The 16,411-nt window shown below is 38.8% G+C and overlaps 2 protein-coding genes across 49 annotated transcripts in view; one reads left to right on the forward strand and one right to left on the reverse strand.

The window, feature by feature from the left end:
- MATR3 (matrin 3) overlaps positions 1 to 16,411 on the reverse strand; it is a 61,465-nt gene that overhangs the window by 17,090 nt on the left and 27,964 nt on the right. For 15 of the 47 annotated variants that reach the window (XM_072728433.1, XM_072728411.1, XM_072728434.1 and 12 more), the window contains one exon: positions 918 to 2,008. The exons of 7 other annotated variants lie outside the window; for them this stretch is intronic. In XM_072728433.1, coding sequence (XP_072584534.1) covers positions 918 to 1,829 — 912 coding nt within the window. In that variant the 5' untranslated portion in view covers positions 1,830 to 2,008. Of the gene's footprint in view, positions 1 to 917; positions 2,009 to 6,635; positions 6,717 to 14,122; positions 14,327 to 14,501; positions 15,287 to 16,411 lie in introns of those variants that run through there. 25 more of the 47 variants (XM_072728430.1, XM_072728426.1, XM_072728406.1 and 22 more) reach the window with 19 other exon arrangements.
- SIL1 (SIL1 nucleotide exchange factor) overlaps positions 14,604 to 16,411 on the forward strand; it is a 288,423-nt gene continuing 286,615 nt past the window's right edge. Inside the window, exon 1 of one of the 2 annotated variants that reach the window (XM_072728453.1) lies at positions 14,604 to 14,682. The gene's annotated coding sequence lies outside the window, so the exon portion shown is untranslated. The remainder of the gene's footprint in view (positions 14,683 to 16,411) is intronic. The other variant, XM_072728456.1, reaches the window with a different exon arrangement.

The raw sequence follows: 16,411 nt of genomic DNA on the forward strand, positions 1-16,411 counted from the left end.
ATGAGTAACACTGAAAATGTTGGAAGAGAAAGGACAAAGTATTTAAAAGGGCATTTTGAAAAAGCTCCCATTTTGCTAGATGTGATAATTAAAGCAAAGGAGAATTAGATATATACATATATATTTTGCTCAAATGACTATACCAGAAGTCTAAACCTAAGTCAGACAAAGAATATGCTTATGAGGAACATAGAGCAGGATACTGCAATAGTTGATTTTTCCAAGTTTCTAAAGGGACAGATGCAATATGGGATAATAAAAAGTGAGTTTTGAAGTATGTTTAAGAAAGTTGTGGAAAAGGAGAAAAAAAATGATGAAAAATTTCAGTCATAGTATGAGAGTTTGTGTTAAAGGGAAATTAAAAAAGAAGAATGAACTAATCTAAAATATGAAACATACTGAAACAAACACCAGGGCTCTACATTAACTCTTTCCCTGTAGCCACAGATAAGGAAAAAAAGAGAATTGTTCAAGAATACATCTTTACTACATACAAATCAGCAATCAAGACAGATGGAGAGCTAAAATCTAGCATCCTGAATGGCAGAGCACATTGACTGCAAAAAAAAATAAAAATAAAAAAATAAAAAAATACTTAAAACAATTCAACAAAGCAGACAAAAAAACCTGCTTAAATATATGATTAAGAAGAACATATTGATGCCAAAAACCAACAAGATAATCTCAGTGGATGACAGCTTTGTGGCCAGAAGTAATCTAGGTAGATTGTATTAATGTAAAGCCCTGGTTTAACGCTCAAAAACAATTACCTTCCAAATAAAGTGTTCTCAAAAGCATAAAAATTCTCGATCAACTCAGTGTCACCAGACTACAGAATTAGAGTAAAAGATATAGGTAAATACAGAATAGGCACTACAATGTAAAAGAAATTAGAAGTATCTGTTGCATTAACTCACCTTATTAGAATGAACTGGCAAATCACATATAGAGCACAGATGGGGATAACCCTTCGGTAAGAGTCCATGGAAGTCTTCAATATTGCTACTTGGAGGAGCGCCCCTCTTTTTCTCAAAGAGAGATCTCTCTTGTAAGGGGCCAGGACCACGTCCCATTCTCTCATACTCACTGTCAAATTTATGATAGTTATGCGAGGTCTCACCAAAAAAAGAATCATCCCTACACCTTTCTCCATCTCTTAATCTGTCATCTTCATAATCCATTCTGTCATAATAACCAGATTCTTGAGAACGACTTCCATGGTCATAATCAAGCACTGGGTTGAGACTAGGACCACGATCATCAAAACTATCTCTTCTAAAGTGCCTTTTTTCTTCCCAATCATCCCTAGGTACTCTGTATGGTGGTTCCCGTGTAGCAGATCTGCCATCTCTACCATAACTCAATGTAGGGCCTTCTTCAGTTCTCCTCCTTTTAAGCTGTAGAAGGATTTGGGGCAAATTCTCAGGAGTAATCTTGTCCTCTGGATAACGACTCAGTTCATCTAAGTCTCTAGCAGACAGACCAAAGCTGGCCAAAATGTTACTGGCCTGGTCTGCATCTCCACGGTGTTGAGAAGACAAAGGGAGTGGACCTCTACTTCCAATGTTAAATATAGACTGCAAATTATGGGAAGAAGTACTAGCAGAAGACAGTGCACTATGAGCTCCTTGTTGATTCAATGAAGAACTCATTCCAAGATTCATTAAACTAGCAAGGCGTGCAGTACCCTGGTTCATCCTTCCAAGAGATGCTGGCATACTTAAAGACTGGGTAGCAGCAGCAAGAAGGCCTATTCCTGCTGCAGACAGGTCACGCCCATGACCCTGCGAGTCCCTACCGAGAGATGACTGCTGGAATGACTTGGACATTGTAGAACTATCTCTTGTCTAGTTTATAGACTTAAAAAAAATTTCTTTTAAAAGAAGGCCAAAAAGAAAGCTCGAACTAGCAAACTAGGTTAACTTTGCTTCAAAAAATGGTAACGCCAAGAAAAAAGGATCAATAAGGACTGTAGAATCTTCTTCAAGCTGAGAACCAGCAGACAACTCTGTAGAAAAATAAGCAATTTTAGTCATAAATCCCTTTAAGTAGATGCTGTTTTTTTTAGAAAAAAAACTTATGCATCATGTTGATTAAAAAAAAAAAAACATTTAAGATCTCAAACTTACAAGGAATTTATTACATATCTTAAACAGATTCCAGAAGTATGCAGAGCCTGCATATAGATATTTAAAAAGTCTTTCATGCTAAAGTTTATTAAAGGGAATTTCATACTGAATTTAAAAACATTTTCAATTGAAGGATTAGATGTCTGAGTACATCAAAATTTCAGTAAAAATATAGATGGGTCTCTTCTTTTGAAAGAATAAAAATACACCCTATAATATGATGTTTAAGTTCCAGGAGAAGACTAAAAACAAACAAAAAAATCAAGGTCAGCAAGTCAAAGATGAATCAGTTGTATTCTGCTTTAGAAAATGAGATCTATTTATTACTATCAGAAAGAACCAAGCAAAATCACAAGTAAATGAAGCTTAGGAGTCAAGTACCTAGTCTAAGATCTAAGACCAAACACAATAGTTGAGACCTTTATGCAGCAAAATCAATTTAAGGTAAAGATAGATGTGAAGAAAAAAATAAGTGACTTCCTAGTTTAAGGATTTCTGCACAAATTTAAGCCATATAACTAACTGCCTTCTTATTGTCCATCCTCAATCAGGCAGTGCTTATTTCATTTCTAATTTTAAAAAGTAAGGAGAACTAAGTATGGTCAATATAGAAATAGGAGAACTTCCAAGAAAAAACCCAGGTATAGGAAGTATAGGTGATTTAAAGAAGTGAAACTCCCCTCTAAGTTAACATTCATCAAAGCTCATTTGATACTCAGAGCGACAGAACCTCTAGAGCTCAATACAGGTAAAAATGAAAATGATATTGTGCTTACATAGATTTCCATAAACTTTTCACGAGAATAACCCAATCACCTGGAAATTTTAAATTCTGAATACAATCAATCCCCCAAGAAATGTTTCTGGATGAAATTACTTTCATTACCTTCCTTAAACCGTATTTCATCTCAACTTGTTACAGAGGAATATGCAAGGCATTTTCATATGACTCTCATAAAATATCAAATGACATACATAACAAATGCTCTTGATGAAATAATTTTTTATTATCACAACTATATATTGAGGTCTAAAGTTGTTTGCTATGTAATTCAATTAAGAAGCATTGCTGTCTTAAGTATCATACATATGATCATTCATATACCTAAACACTGGTAGTTTAATACTATTAAACTTTATTACATTAAAAATTGGGCAATATTCAATAGTTACAAGTCTATTATGGGACCAATTCCACCAATGATCGAATAAAGCAAGGAGGAAACACTGGACATAACAGTGGTAGAGGAAATATAAAAAAAAGTTGCAGGCAAGACTTAGTTAGATTTTACAAAAAGATGTAACAAAGTTAAAAAGACACGAAATGCTATCAGAGGTGGTTGGAATTACAGAAGATGTTTTTGCACACCAAGAGAGATGAAATTGAGAAAAGATACTAAAGAAACTAGTTCTAGATGAGATCTACTATATAAACTATTTACACCAGACCACTTAAAGAATAATTAAGACAAGAGTAAGTGAACATTTTCAGATGACAGTTTCCTTGGTCTATCTTACAAAAAATGCCATACAGAATGGCATTTGAAATACTGTGCAAACATTAGTAGGACCCTCTAAATTTTCATTTATTTATTTTAAAAGATAAAAATCTTTATAGAGGGCTTTTCAAAACCAGCATTTTGAAGTAGCAATATTACTATTAATGGCAGTTTTGCCCTTCATGTTACAAAGCTGTTTCGTACAGAAAAACCAGTTTTCTTTTTTTTTAAGGACTATTCCTTTCCCTCAGGAAAATTATACAATAGTATCGTGACTATGTAAAAAATTTTAATTGATCATACTTTAAAGAAATGATTGCTGGATTAGAGATCTCAATTATTTTTTGTAGCACATATAAAAAGGGTGGATCTGTAAAAAGGAAAGGTTAAGAGAAGTAAAGATAAAAGATAACCTTAAGACAAAACAGAAAATGGATGTCAGAAAAACTCAGAAAAAGAGCAAGACAAACAATGTAAATCCCATGACAACTTGTAATCTCTTAAGACTAACCTTAATATTTTTGAGACTCAGAGTTTCAACTTAAATGCAGCCCCACACAAGGACATGAGAACATTATTTTTGAAAAGTGACTTAAGTCAGACTTTTGACTGAAACACAAATAACTGAAGTCTTAAATTTTTTTCATTAAAACAAAGAAATTGAGAGAAATCAGACATGAAAGCACTGTTTAAAGAGCACTTATGAAAATAGTTCGTTTAGTATCTTTGGTCAATGATAATAAAATGACAAGCCATTTTAAAAGGCTCATATAAGCAAGACCTACTGCCTATTAAGGTTAGCACAACACTGAGATGTTTAAGATTATACTGTTCTTCCCCGTATCATAAAATTGCCTTCCCATAGTATGCTATACTAGAGGTTAAGAAAGTTCAAAAGTAGTTCCTTTGTGATTCCTAATCTAGAATATAATGTAAAAATCTAATTTATCCATTTAAAATCTTAATCCCCATCAATGCAAAAAAAAAAAAAAAACCCTCTCACTCCCAAAAAAAGCAACACACCCTAAAAGCAAGAAACATTAGACAATTCTAAATAATTAACCTGTAAATTAAGCTAGTTCATGACAAGTGTAAATGCCACTAAAAATGTTAACTTCACATTCAACATCCGAATAACTATATGTATGGTTAAGAAATGTTTCATTTATTTTTTTTTAAGATTTTATTCATGAGAGACACAGAGAGAGAGAGGCAGAGACACAGGCAGGAGAAGCAGGCTCCATGCAGGGGCCTGACGTGGGACTCGATCCCGGGTCTCCAGGATCACACATTGGGCTGTGGGTGGCTCTAAACCAGTAAGCCAACAGGGTTCCCCCCAAAAGTTTCATTTATAGTTAACATTCAATTTTCCCCATTCCATCAATAGTTTGGTTGGATTAACTTTCTTCAATTAAAAGTGGAATACTAAATATTACAGAAAACGATTATAGTTTAACACACCCTCAAAGTTCATGGTGAAGAGAAGCAAATGGTTGTTCCACATCTACATTTCTTATGTAAAATAACAATTTCTTAAAACTATGGTCTCAAATATGTGAAATAAATGTGCCCTAAAAAAATCATATTTAATTCATGTATAATCATAAAAACTAGTAAAGATACTTATAAAAAAATATACTGACATTATTTTAACCCTTTAATCTTACAAAAACTCAAAAAGCAACAGCTAGAACACTGTAGCTTATTTTTCCCCTTCTGAATTAAAAACACACAAGTGTGTTAAGAAATTTTCAGGTTTTCCCAAAAGTTCTAGGAAAGCCAAACACTCTTGTGATACGTTAAATTATTCATGTGAAAATATGCCAAATATGTTTAAGGTATCAACCAACAATACAAATACAGCAAAAAAATTCTAATCTTGTCACCAACAGACGGCAGGGAAAGTTCACTACCAGTAATTTCAAAGAAGCATCATTTCTGAAGGTAGCTGCTTGACTTTTCTCATCAATCGCACAAAAGCATGGATTCTTGTGGTCAGAATTTTTAAACCAAGCTCCTAACTCATTTCCCATTATACTATAGAGTTAATTATTCCTTATATTTTAAAGCTTCTCACTCATTAATTTTATAATGATCTTAAAATTCACCAATATAGTTTCTATCTTACAGTCAGTAAATTTTCATTTTAATGTTAGTTCACATCTCTATCTTTCCTTAGAGATTTTCTAACTTGTATCTCGTTTTAAGGGTTTGGTTTTTATGGATGCCTGGGTGGCTCAGTGGTTGAGCATCTGCTTTTGGCTCAGGTCATGGTCCTGTGGTCTTGGGATCGAGTCCCGCACCACGGCTCCGTGTGGGGACCGTGCTTCTCCCTCTGCCTGTGTCTCTGCCTCTCTCTCTCATGAAAAAATAAAATTAAAATTAAAATTAAAATTAAATAAAATAAATAAAGTAAAATAAAATGAATAAAATAAATAAATAAAATATAAAAAGGTTTGGTCTTTAAAAATGGATCTTAGTATTTTGAGGAATTATTCAATCTTTTATATAGAGCTTAAACCACTTTAGGGGCAGCCCGGATAGCACAGTGGTTTAGCACCGCCTGCAGCCCAGGGCCTGATCCTGGAGAACGGGATCCAGTCCCACTTCGGGCTCCCTGCATGGAGCCTGCTTCTGTCTCTGCCTCTCTCTCTCTGAATAAATAAATAAAAAATCTAAAAAAAAAAAAAAAAAACAAAAAACACTTTAAAACCTTATACTTTAATCTGCGGTTCTTCGGTGCTATAATCTCATTTTAGTATGGTATACCTTTGAGTGAATTAAAAGGTTCCCCCCCACCCAGAATAAAATGAACTACTAATAGTAAGCCTCTTAGGAAATACAGTTCCAGCTCAATTCATTTAAGTTTTGTGTAAGGCCATATGTGCCTCATTACACAATAGGAGAAACAAAAACACTGTAAAATGTAGCACTGAGAAGGCTAAATAAAATTCCAGTATTTTTTAAAAGTCCTTTACAATTATCATTTTTAATCCATTTTACAGACCTGGATTCAACTTCTAGCCCACTTCTTGGTCCTTAGGCATCTAATGATAAAAGAGTGTTTGTTGCAAAGTGCCTTCAGCTGCTAAAACAGAAAACATGTTAATCAGAAGGGACTTCTATTGAGGCTTGCAGTATTTTTCTTTTTCCTACACTTAAAACATTTTTCTTAGCGATTTTTCAATTAGATATTAAGTATTTTTAGATTAAAGCAATACAGGATATAAAGTTACTCCATTTACCTGACATTTGTGACTCAATTTGATTTTGATACTAGCTTGGCTTACTTTTTTCTCTACTTATATTTAGTGGTTTTCCTCAAGGTGCCATTCTGCACCCTCAAGACTTTTCCTTCCACTTTATGTTCAACTCCTGATTTCCACAAATATTTGTACAACTCTTTAATTTGGTATATATGGAGATTTTTACCAAATACCTTCACATGAATGCTTCTACTACAAAATTGCTTGACTTTGCGCTAATCAACGTTTGTTTTTTCATTTGTAAAATGGGAATGAAAATAATACCTATTTCATAAGGCTATAAACATTTAATAAATTAGCTCACACAAAACACTTAGAATGGTTTCTGGTACATGGTCAATATCATAATAATCATCTACTTCTATGACTTCTATGTAGATGATCCAAACAACAACCAACGAGAAAAACTTTAGATGCAAAAGGAATGAGCCAGGGATGCCTGGGTGGCTCGGCGGTTGAGCTTTTGGCTCAGGGCGTGATCCTGGGATGGAGTCCCACATCGGGCTCCCTGCATGGAGCCTGCTTCTCCCTCTGCCTGTCTCTGCCTCTCCCTCTCTTGCTCTGTCTCATAATAAATAAATAAAATCTTTAAAAAAAGGAAAAAAAAAAAGGAATGACCCAGAAATATACCAATAAAGAGCTTATAAACCTTCCCCTTGCACTGTATTCCCTATTTCCTATGTCAACTTTAGCATCTCATTCATTTATATTCAAAGTCAGAATTCATATTTGAATTTTGCTACTGAACTGCAAGTAAGCTTTAAAAAGCACTGGTAGTGGGCAGCCCCGGTGGATCAGCAGTTTAGCGCCACCTTCAGCCCAGGGCATGATCCTGGAGACCTGGGATCAAGTCCCACACCGGACTCCCTGCCTGGAGCCTGCTTCTCCCTCTGCCTGTGTCTCTGCCTCTCTCTGTGTCTCTCATGAATAAATAAATAAAATCTTTTAAAAAATTTAAAAAATAAACACTGGTAGTGAGGCACCTAGGTAGCTCAGTGGTTAAGCATCTGCCTTCGGCTCTGGTCATAATCCCTGGTCCTGTGATCGAGTCCTGCATCACGGTCCCCACAGGGAGCCTGTTTCTCCCTCTACGTCTCTGCCTCTTCTCTCTCTCTCTCTCGTGAATAAATAAATAATATCTTTAAATGAATGAATGAGGGCAGCCCTGGTGGCGCAGCCGTTTGGCGCTGCCTGCAGCCTGGGGTGTGATCCTGGGGACCCGGGATCGAGTCCCATATCAGGCTCCCTGCTTGGAGCCTGCTTCTCCCTCTGCCTGTGTCTCTGCCCCTCTCTCTGTATGTCTATGAATAAATAAATAAAAATCTTAAATAAAAAAAAAAGAATGAATGAATGACACTGGTATTAACCTAGATCATGCTAAAGGAAAAAGCAGGATAGGCTTAGGGGAATTGGACAGATTAAATCTCTTCCTTTATTCTCTATTACCAATCTACCTTTAAATTATCTTCTCATCCGGGACACCTGGGTGGCTCAGCAGTTGAGTGTCACCCCAGCAGTTGAGTGTCTGCCTTTGGCTCAGAGCCTGATCCTGGAGTTCCAGGACAGAGTCCCGCATTGGGCTCCTTGCAGGGAGCCTGCTTCTCCCTCTGCCCTCTCTCTCTGCCTCTCAAGAATAATAAAATCTTTAAAAACAAACAAGAAAACAAAGGCCTTATCTCTCTGCCATAACCTTACTGGAGATCACTAGTCCTCTTGCCTTTCATTGATCCCTCTTTGCATCAATGTTTACAGATTTCAATAAAAAACCCCTAAAACTATTTTATATACTCCCCTGCTAAAACAAAACAAAACAAAACAAAAAGCAAACAAAACACCCCACACTGCCCCCTACTACTTACCACATCAAATATACACCATGATTTTCAGTACCTTTCAGCTATTAGTTGCATTCTACTTCTCTCAATCTATTTTCCACCATAGCCAACACCTTACGCCAAAAATTTTATAAACAGTTACAGGGACTGCTCACTACTTGTGTAAATGTATTTGCTGGACTCTCCTCTTCACTTAGTACTAGTAATTCTCTTAAGACTCAGCACTGCCCCCCTTTATATCATGCATTGTACAAACCAGGGTATAAAAATACTCAAGTTTAGAAAAGGAATGTTAACATCTTAGATACCTTCTACCTATCAATTTCCAGTGCATTGCTCTTCCCTTTCTGCAATCCCTTGTTTTTAAGTTTTATTTTATACATTTTTTTAAAAAGTGTTAACTTTGCATTTCTGCATTTCATACAAACTGACTTTATATGTACTTTTCTTACCTACTTCTAAAAAACTCATTTATACATGAAATAAACCTACATTTCACAGCAATATACACACCACATGGCACATATGCTCACTTATTCCGCAGATGATGAACATTTAGGCTGTTTCCAGTTTCCTGCCATTACCAAGAATGTTGGTATAAATATTTATTGGTGTCTCCTGAAGCTTCAAGTTTTAAACTCCCTCCCTCTGTGGTACTCTTCCAGAATACTACAGCCCACACAAGGATACTCAGGCATTAAAAGCCCACTATCACATTTTCTTACTTTAAGAATTTTTAAGTACAAATGTTTGTACTTCTTTGATACTATTTTTCTTTTTCCAATAGAGGCTGAAACACTTTAAATTTTTACATATGGATTAGGTTCTTCTATAAATTACCATACCAGAGGAAGATATTTAATATCCTAGTAATTACCACAAAGGAGAAAAAAAAAACAACCATACAAATCACCTTGAAAGATCCGAAGGCTATTTATCCTCATTAGCAATCAGTATACTACAAATCAAAGATCCAATTCAGACCTAGTATCAACTGATTATTTTCCATACTCACTGCGTTTATTGCTGCCCAGTATGACATCCACCATAGGTATCACCCTTTGCTTTTATCCAGCAGCAATAGCTGGGATGAATTACCCCACCCTCCCCCTCTTCATTCATCTTTTTTTGTTTTCCTACTAAATTGGTTTGTATTTGAAGATAAGCATCAACAACCACAAACTACTGGGACTGTAAGTCAAAGAGAAATGTCAGAGATCTGCCATTTAAAACACTTTCCAGAAAAAAGCAGGTTCTTTTATCAATTAGCCTTTAAACTCTGGAAAAACTTACAGTGAAAACAAAATTTTTAACTAAATTTTTAAAAATTTGGGACATCTGGGTGGCACAGCGATTGAGTGTCTGCCTTTTGCCCAGGGCATGATCCTGGGATCAGGGATAGAGTCCCACATCCGGCTCCTTGCAGGAAGCCTGCTTCTCCCTCTGCTTGTGTCTGCCTCTCTCCCTCTCATGTCTCTCATGAATAAGTTTTTTTTTAATCTTTAAATAAAAAAATAAATTAAAAAAATTTAAACCTAAGATTTCATTGCTCTTTCCTGTAAATTGTTTAATTTCAAAGTTTTGAGCCTTATATACGCAGAGAACATTAAAGTTTGATAAACAGTTGGAAATCATATGGAAGCTGCATCATATCAAAGGCACTCCATCTACTCAGACCTGTCACAGTAATTTTGTCAGGCAAGATAACACAGCACTTTATCATGTAACTCCTATTGTATTACAAGTTTATATTTAAGCTTAAGATAAACAGGCAGCAATAAATAAAAAGCTAAAGTAGCAAACTTTAAAAACCATTTACAAGTATCTTTTGAAGGCTACATACAAAAAAAAAAAAAACAAAAAAAAAAAAATGAAGGCTACATACATACAATTCTCTCAAACCACTGGCTTTTCTCTCTGCTCTACTTTTATCTGATAAAATTTTCTACATGTGAACTTTTTCTCTAAATCAAGATTTTCAGAGCTCTCAATCTTAATGATCCAACAAGAAGGCCCGATACATAGCCAAGAATTATAAATTACAGAGCTTTATTTCCTTGGATAGTGTTACCCCATATACATGGAATAACCATTATATAAAAAATATTGTGAAACTACACTGTCAACAACCCTTCCATCCCACCCTCAAAGAACACAGTATTGTTCACCCCAAAGTCAAGTCCACTCAGAACCTGTTGGCACAAATGTGGGACAGCTTTAGTGAAACTCTAAGTAAAAGAAGACTATATTTAAAAAACAAAGTAGGGCAGCCCCGGTGGCGCAGCAGTTTGGCGCCGCCTGCAGCCTGGGGTGTGATCCTGGAGACCTGGGATCGAGTCCCACATCAGGCTCCCTGCACAGAGCCTGCTTCTCCCTCTCCCTCTGCCTGTGTCTCTGCCTCTCTCTGTGTCTATGAATAAATAAATGGAATCTTAAAAAAAAAAAAAAAAAAAAAAACCAACAGAATTAAAAATAAATAAATAAAAAAGTATGTTTTTTTTTTTAAAGAAGTACCTTTAACCAGGGTATCCCTGGGTGGCTCAGCGGTTTAACGTCTGCCTACAGCCCAGGGCAGGATCCTAGAGTCCCGGGATCAAGTCCCACATCGGGCTCCATGCATGGAGCCTGCTCCTCCCTCTGCCTGTGTCTCTCTCTCTCTCTCTGTATCTCTCATGAATAAATAAATAAGATCTCTTTAAAAAAATAAATAAAAGTACCTTTAACTAAAAGATGTGCTTCGAAGAACAATTTAACAAACTATTATTCCCCATTGATTTGATCATTCTCAAAATAGTTTATAATGACTTCATTTCACACTGTAACCTCATCACCATCAGTCCCCATACTGGTTAATTAAATATTCTTACATAAGGATGCCTTCGGATTCCTCCATTGTCTACAGGTAATAACCAAAGTATCTTATATAATAAACAATACTTTTTGTCATTTTTGAATACTCTGCATTTCAGACTTCAACAAATTGGTTCACTTTTATCTCAATTCCCCTTAAAAATAATTGAGGTCCTGGGATCCCTGGGTGGCGCAGTGGTTTGGCGCTTGCCTTTGGCCCAGGGCGCGATCCTGGAGACCCGGGATCGAATCCCACGTCGGGCTCCCGGTGCATGGAGCCTGCTTCTCCCTCTGCCTATGTCTCTGCCTCTCTCTCTCTCTCTCTCTCTCTCTCTGTGACTATCATAAATAAATAAAAATTAAAAAAAAAAAGGTAAAGGAGGTGACTCTGGTATTAAAAATAATAATAATAATAATAATTGAGGTCCTAAAGAAACAAAACAACATGAGATACTGGTCTTTTAAGCAGTATAGCATGTAGGGCAGCCCCGGTGGCGCAGCGGTTTAGCGCCGCCTGCAGCCCGGGGTGTGATCCTGGAGACCCAGAATCGAGTCCCACGTCGGGCTCCCGGCAGGGAGCCTGTTTCTCTCTCTGCCTGTGTCTCTGCCTCTCTTTCGCTCTCTCTGAATAAATAAATAAATCTTAAAAAAAAAAAAAAAAAAGCAGTATAGCATGTATAAAAATGTTTCACCACTCCCCCCCATAAATAACTAATTTGTTGTGGAAATGTCAGAAAAACACAAGGAAAGAAATATAAATCACCCATAATGCCAACACCAAATCCAGAGCTAACATGTTTTGGCACATCTCTATTTTTATGCTTATTCACAAGTTCCTTTAAAAAGAACAACAACAAAAAGGCATCAAATTTGGGATCAACAGTTTTATTATGTTCTTTTCAAATACTATATTCTATTATTTTCTTATCATTACCCTCCTCTTAAAAAATGGTTTAAAAAAACTGTATAGGGACGCCTGGGTGGCTCAGCGGTTGAGCACCTGCCTTCAGCTGAAGGCGTGATCCTGGAGTCCTGGAATGAGTCCCTTATCAAGCTCCCTGCACGGAGCCTGCTTCTCTGCCTGTGTCTCTGTCCCTCTCTCTCCCTGTCTCTCATGAATGAATAAATAAAATCTTAAAAAAAAAAAAAAAGCTATATAGATTTACATCCAATGACCACACTGTAAAATTAGCACATCTCTAAGTGTTAAATCTTTTATATTTGTAGTAAACTTGGTAACTTATATCAACATTATGTACACAAATCTTTTGTATACTCTTCCTCTAGGATAAATTCCTTTAAGTATAGTCCTTCCATTTTTAAGGCTATGCATTATAACAGGAGTCTGAATCAAGTACCCCCCAAAATTTCAAGTGTTCTAGAACACACCCGCAGCACTGCCCCTGTTTATATTGCCATCACCTTCTTGAGTTTAATCTTTTCTATAAAATTAGGAATCTAAATCACATTTCTGAAGTCACCTAAGACAATTTTCTTGCTTTCCTCATGTTACCCTTTGTTTACATATCATTAACTCACTTGTACTATTATTTAGCGATTGCATATCCTAAAAGCATTAACGAATTTTGTATGTTTAAAGACTTCTTTAACGTAATCATCAGATCAAAAGTGGCTAAGTCCTCTCAAAATGCTTCAAAATGCTTTGTAAAGGCAACTTCACTTACACACAGCTGAGAAGGGAGTTGAGTGAAACGCCAAAGTGAAAACGTCCTCTCTGAGTAAAATACACGTTAATGATTTAGCCATATAAATATAAACGTTAACTGCAAGGGAAGAATTTTAAATTTAAAGCACTTCACCACAAACATATTCCAGCTAAAGATCTCTTCTCCCAATCTTACATAACAAACCAGAACAATTCTTTAGTACTTTTGTGTTCAATTTTGAGTTTGCAAAAACATTCTGTTTAAGTGCAAAAGGCAAACAGCGTATTTGCAACAAAAATCTTTCTCCACCTTCCATTTCTAAAACATTACTGTTGAAAAATTATGACGACAGACTGCGCAGATGACTGAGCTATTGACTTTTCAAAAGGAAATTTTTTATTTTCAACCTTTATGAAAACAGCCTAAAATAGAATTTTTGCCAGCGGAGTACAACTGTTTAAATTTATCCACTACTTAAAAATCTTAAACCAAAGTCTATTCCACAGAACGCAGCATCAAGACAAAAATCTTATGACTAAGACCTGGGAAATCAACGACTCTCACATATTCCAGTGCGCTTGAAAAACTAGAAATTTCGGAATCGCCATAAGCGTTCTAGAAATATCTGTCTGGAAAACGGTAACTGATCCAATAGGAATATTCCACAGTATAGGGCACACAGGAAGAAAAACATCTAGGAGAATTCTTCCACGGCAAACGGGAAAAGTCCCTGTAAAACCCCGAACACGGCACAAGGCTAGCAATGAAAAGAACAACGATGCGCCGAATACACCACGGTACTCCAAACCCTTTGTCTGGAAACCGGAAGGTCCCACAACACACGATCTTCTTTAGGGGAACGCAGACTGATAATACCTTAATAAAAAGAAAAGGAATAGGAGGGGATTCTTTAAACAAGTCTATTGGCTCGCAGCTACAGCAGAAGGCTTTCTCCACGACGCAATACGAAAAACAAGCGTTAACGTTTCATTTTTCGGCCATTTTTACGCGATGGGGGTGGGGAGGAATTGTTTCTGAGGTCCGGCTAAAATCCCGCGCGCATGTGTGTGGGCGGGGGACAGGGGAGTCTTAGGGGGCGCTATGAAGCTATGGGCCAAAAGCAGAGCGAAGGCCGTGACACCAAGAGAAGAAAGAAACGCTACTCAAATGGCAGCTTTTGAATCTGCGAAATCCTCCATTTTGCGGCACATTTTAAAGGGGCAAAGAGAAAAAAAAAAAAACAACAAACACACACCTATCTGGGGCTGGCGCTTTCCCAAGACTTCGCTGCTTTAACTATTCTCCCCAAACGGCAGGCCCCCTATGGACAGTCAGTCCCTCAGGCCTCGAGCGCGCTCCTCCCTTCGCCTCAGAGCACCAGCCCGCGTGTAACGGGCTCTTCGTCCCGCCCCCGCCCACAGCAAGCCCAGGACGCGGTAAGCTCGGCCGATCGGCTGCCCTCGGCGCCCCCTGACTCTTCCTCCGCACCCCGGGCCCTTGGCTGGCCGCAGGTCTCCCTCCGGGACCGCTCACCTCCGCCGCCCGAGGAGGCTGGTTGCGCCGCCACTGCGCTCCTAACATGGCGGCCGCCGATCAGGCGGCTCACATACGCAGCGAGGAGGGAGGCAGAGCGGGCGAGCGGGAGCGAGCAAGAAAGGCGCGCCGCCGGCTCCCCGCGGCCCCTGTCGCCGTCGCTGCCTCCTCCCGGCGGACGCGGAGAGCCCCCGGCCACCCCACCCCGATTCTTACCCGCTTCACGCCTACCTTAAGGAAAGGGAGAGGGAAAAGGAGAGGTACCTCTCTCCCAGCGAGCGGGACGCGGAGGCTCCCACAATCCCCCGCAGCAACGGCGCTGGTAAGAGGTGGCAGCGGCGGCTGCAGCCCAAGAACAAACCCGCTCTCGCGAGAGAGTCCACCCCCCCCGCCCCCCGCTCCCAGGTCCTGTCTCGGCGCGCGCCGGCCCCTCCCCCCTACTCTGGGCGCGCACACCACCGCGCCTTCCACCGCGGTCGTTGTTCCCTAATCCTGCAGCCCGCCTGTGGCGGGAAATGGATAGAGAGCCGCAATTTACGGGTTCGAGCCCCAGTCCTCAAAGCTTTTTCCCAACCCTTAAACTTCATGGTGCGAAATTTAAATAAGGGTATGTGTTAGAAGCGAGTCGCAGGTCACTAGCTTAGACCCGATTTCTATTCTGATTATTCTCTCAGTATTTGCCGAGGAATAGTAGCGAGCGCCAGACGGAAAGATAGCCCAGTCCACACAAAACACCGCCGCCACTTTGAATTTGATTGAATGTAGAACACTCTTGAGTCTAATGGAGGTTCCCGAATTGCACATGTGAGAATCCTGAGGTAGACCTTGAGAAACTACGGTAAGGCTGGTGGAAAGGGCCATTTCCCTGGGTTTTCAAATTTAAAAGCAGAGGGGGGCAGCCCCGGTGGGGCAGCGGTTTAGCGCCGCCTGCAGCCCAGGGTGTGATCCTGGAGACCTGGGATCTACTCCCACGTCGGGCTCCCTGCATGGAGCCTGTTTCTCCCTCTGCCTCTCTTTCTCTGTGTCTCTCATGAATAAATAAATAAAATGCCCCCCCAAAAAAAAATTAAAAAAAAAAAAAGGGATCCCTGGGTGGCGCAGCGGTTTGGCGCCTGCCTTTGGCCCAGGGCGCGATCCTGGAGACCCGGGATCAAATCCCACATCGGGCTCCCGGTGCATGGAGCCTGCTTCTCCCTCTGCCTGTCTCTGCCTCTCTGTGTGTGTGTGTGTGACTATCATAAATAAATTTAAAAAATAAAAAAAAAAAGCAGAGGGCCCCGCAGTCCCCTGGAACCGAGGTAAATTAGTGAATACAAATACTAATAGCACTCAAATTTTTAAGATCTTGACTGTGCTGAATCAAATTCACATCTTTGAAAAATCATTCAGAGTCCTCTGAGAAGATAGTGGAGACCAGGAGAAAATTGAAGATCTCCTCTAGGACTAGATATGGAAGATGAGGAAGATAAGTGTTCTGGATGAATGACAGCTCAATGGTTAGCAGTGCTGTTAACTGGCACTTGCAGAGTACCAGGAGGAGAGACCATAAGGTAAGATGTTTGGCTTTTATTTATTTGGCATCAATTTTAAAGGAGTGGATTTATGGGCCCTGAGCGCAGGGGGAAAAGATGT

The sequence above is a fragment of the Vulpes vulpes genome, chromosome 12, assembly GCF_048418805.1.
Source record: "Vulpes vulpes isolate BD-2025 chromosome 12, VulVul3, whole genome shotgun sequence".
Lineage (NCBI taxonomy): Eukaryota > Metazoa > Chordata > Mammalia > Carnivora > Canidae > Vulpes > Vulpes vulpes.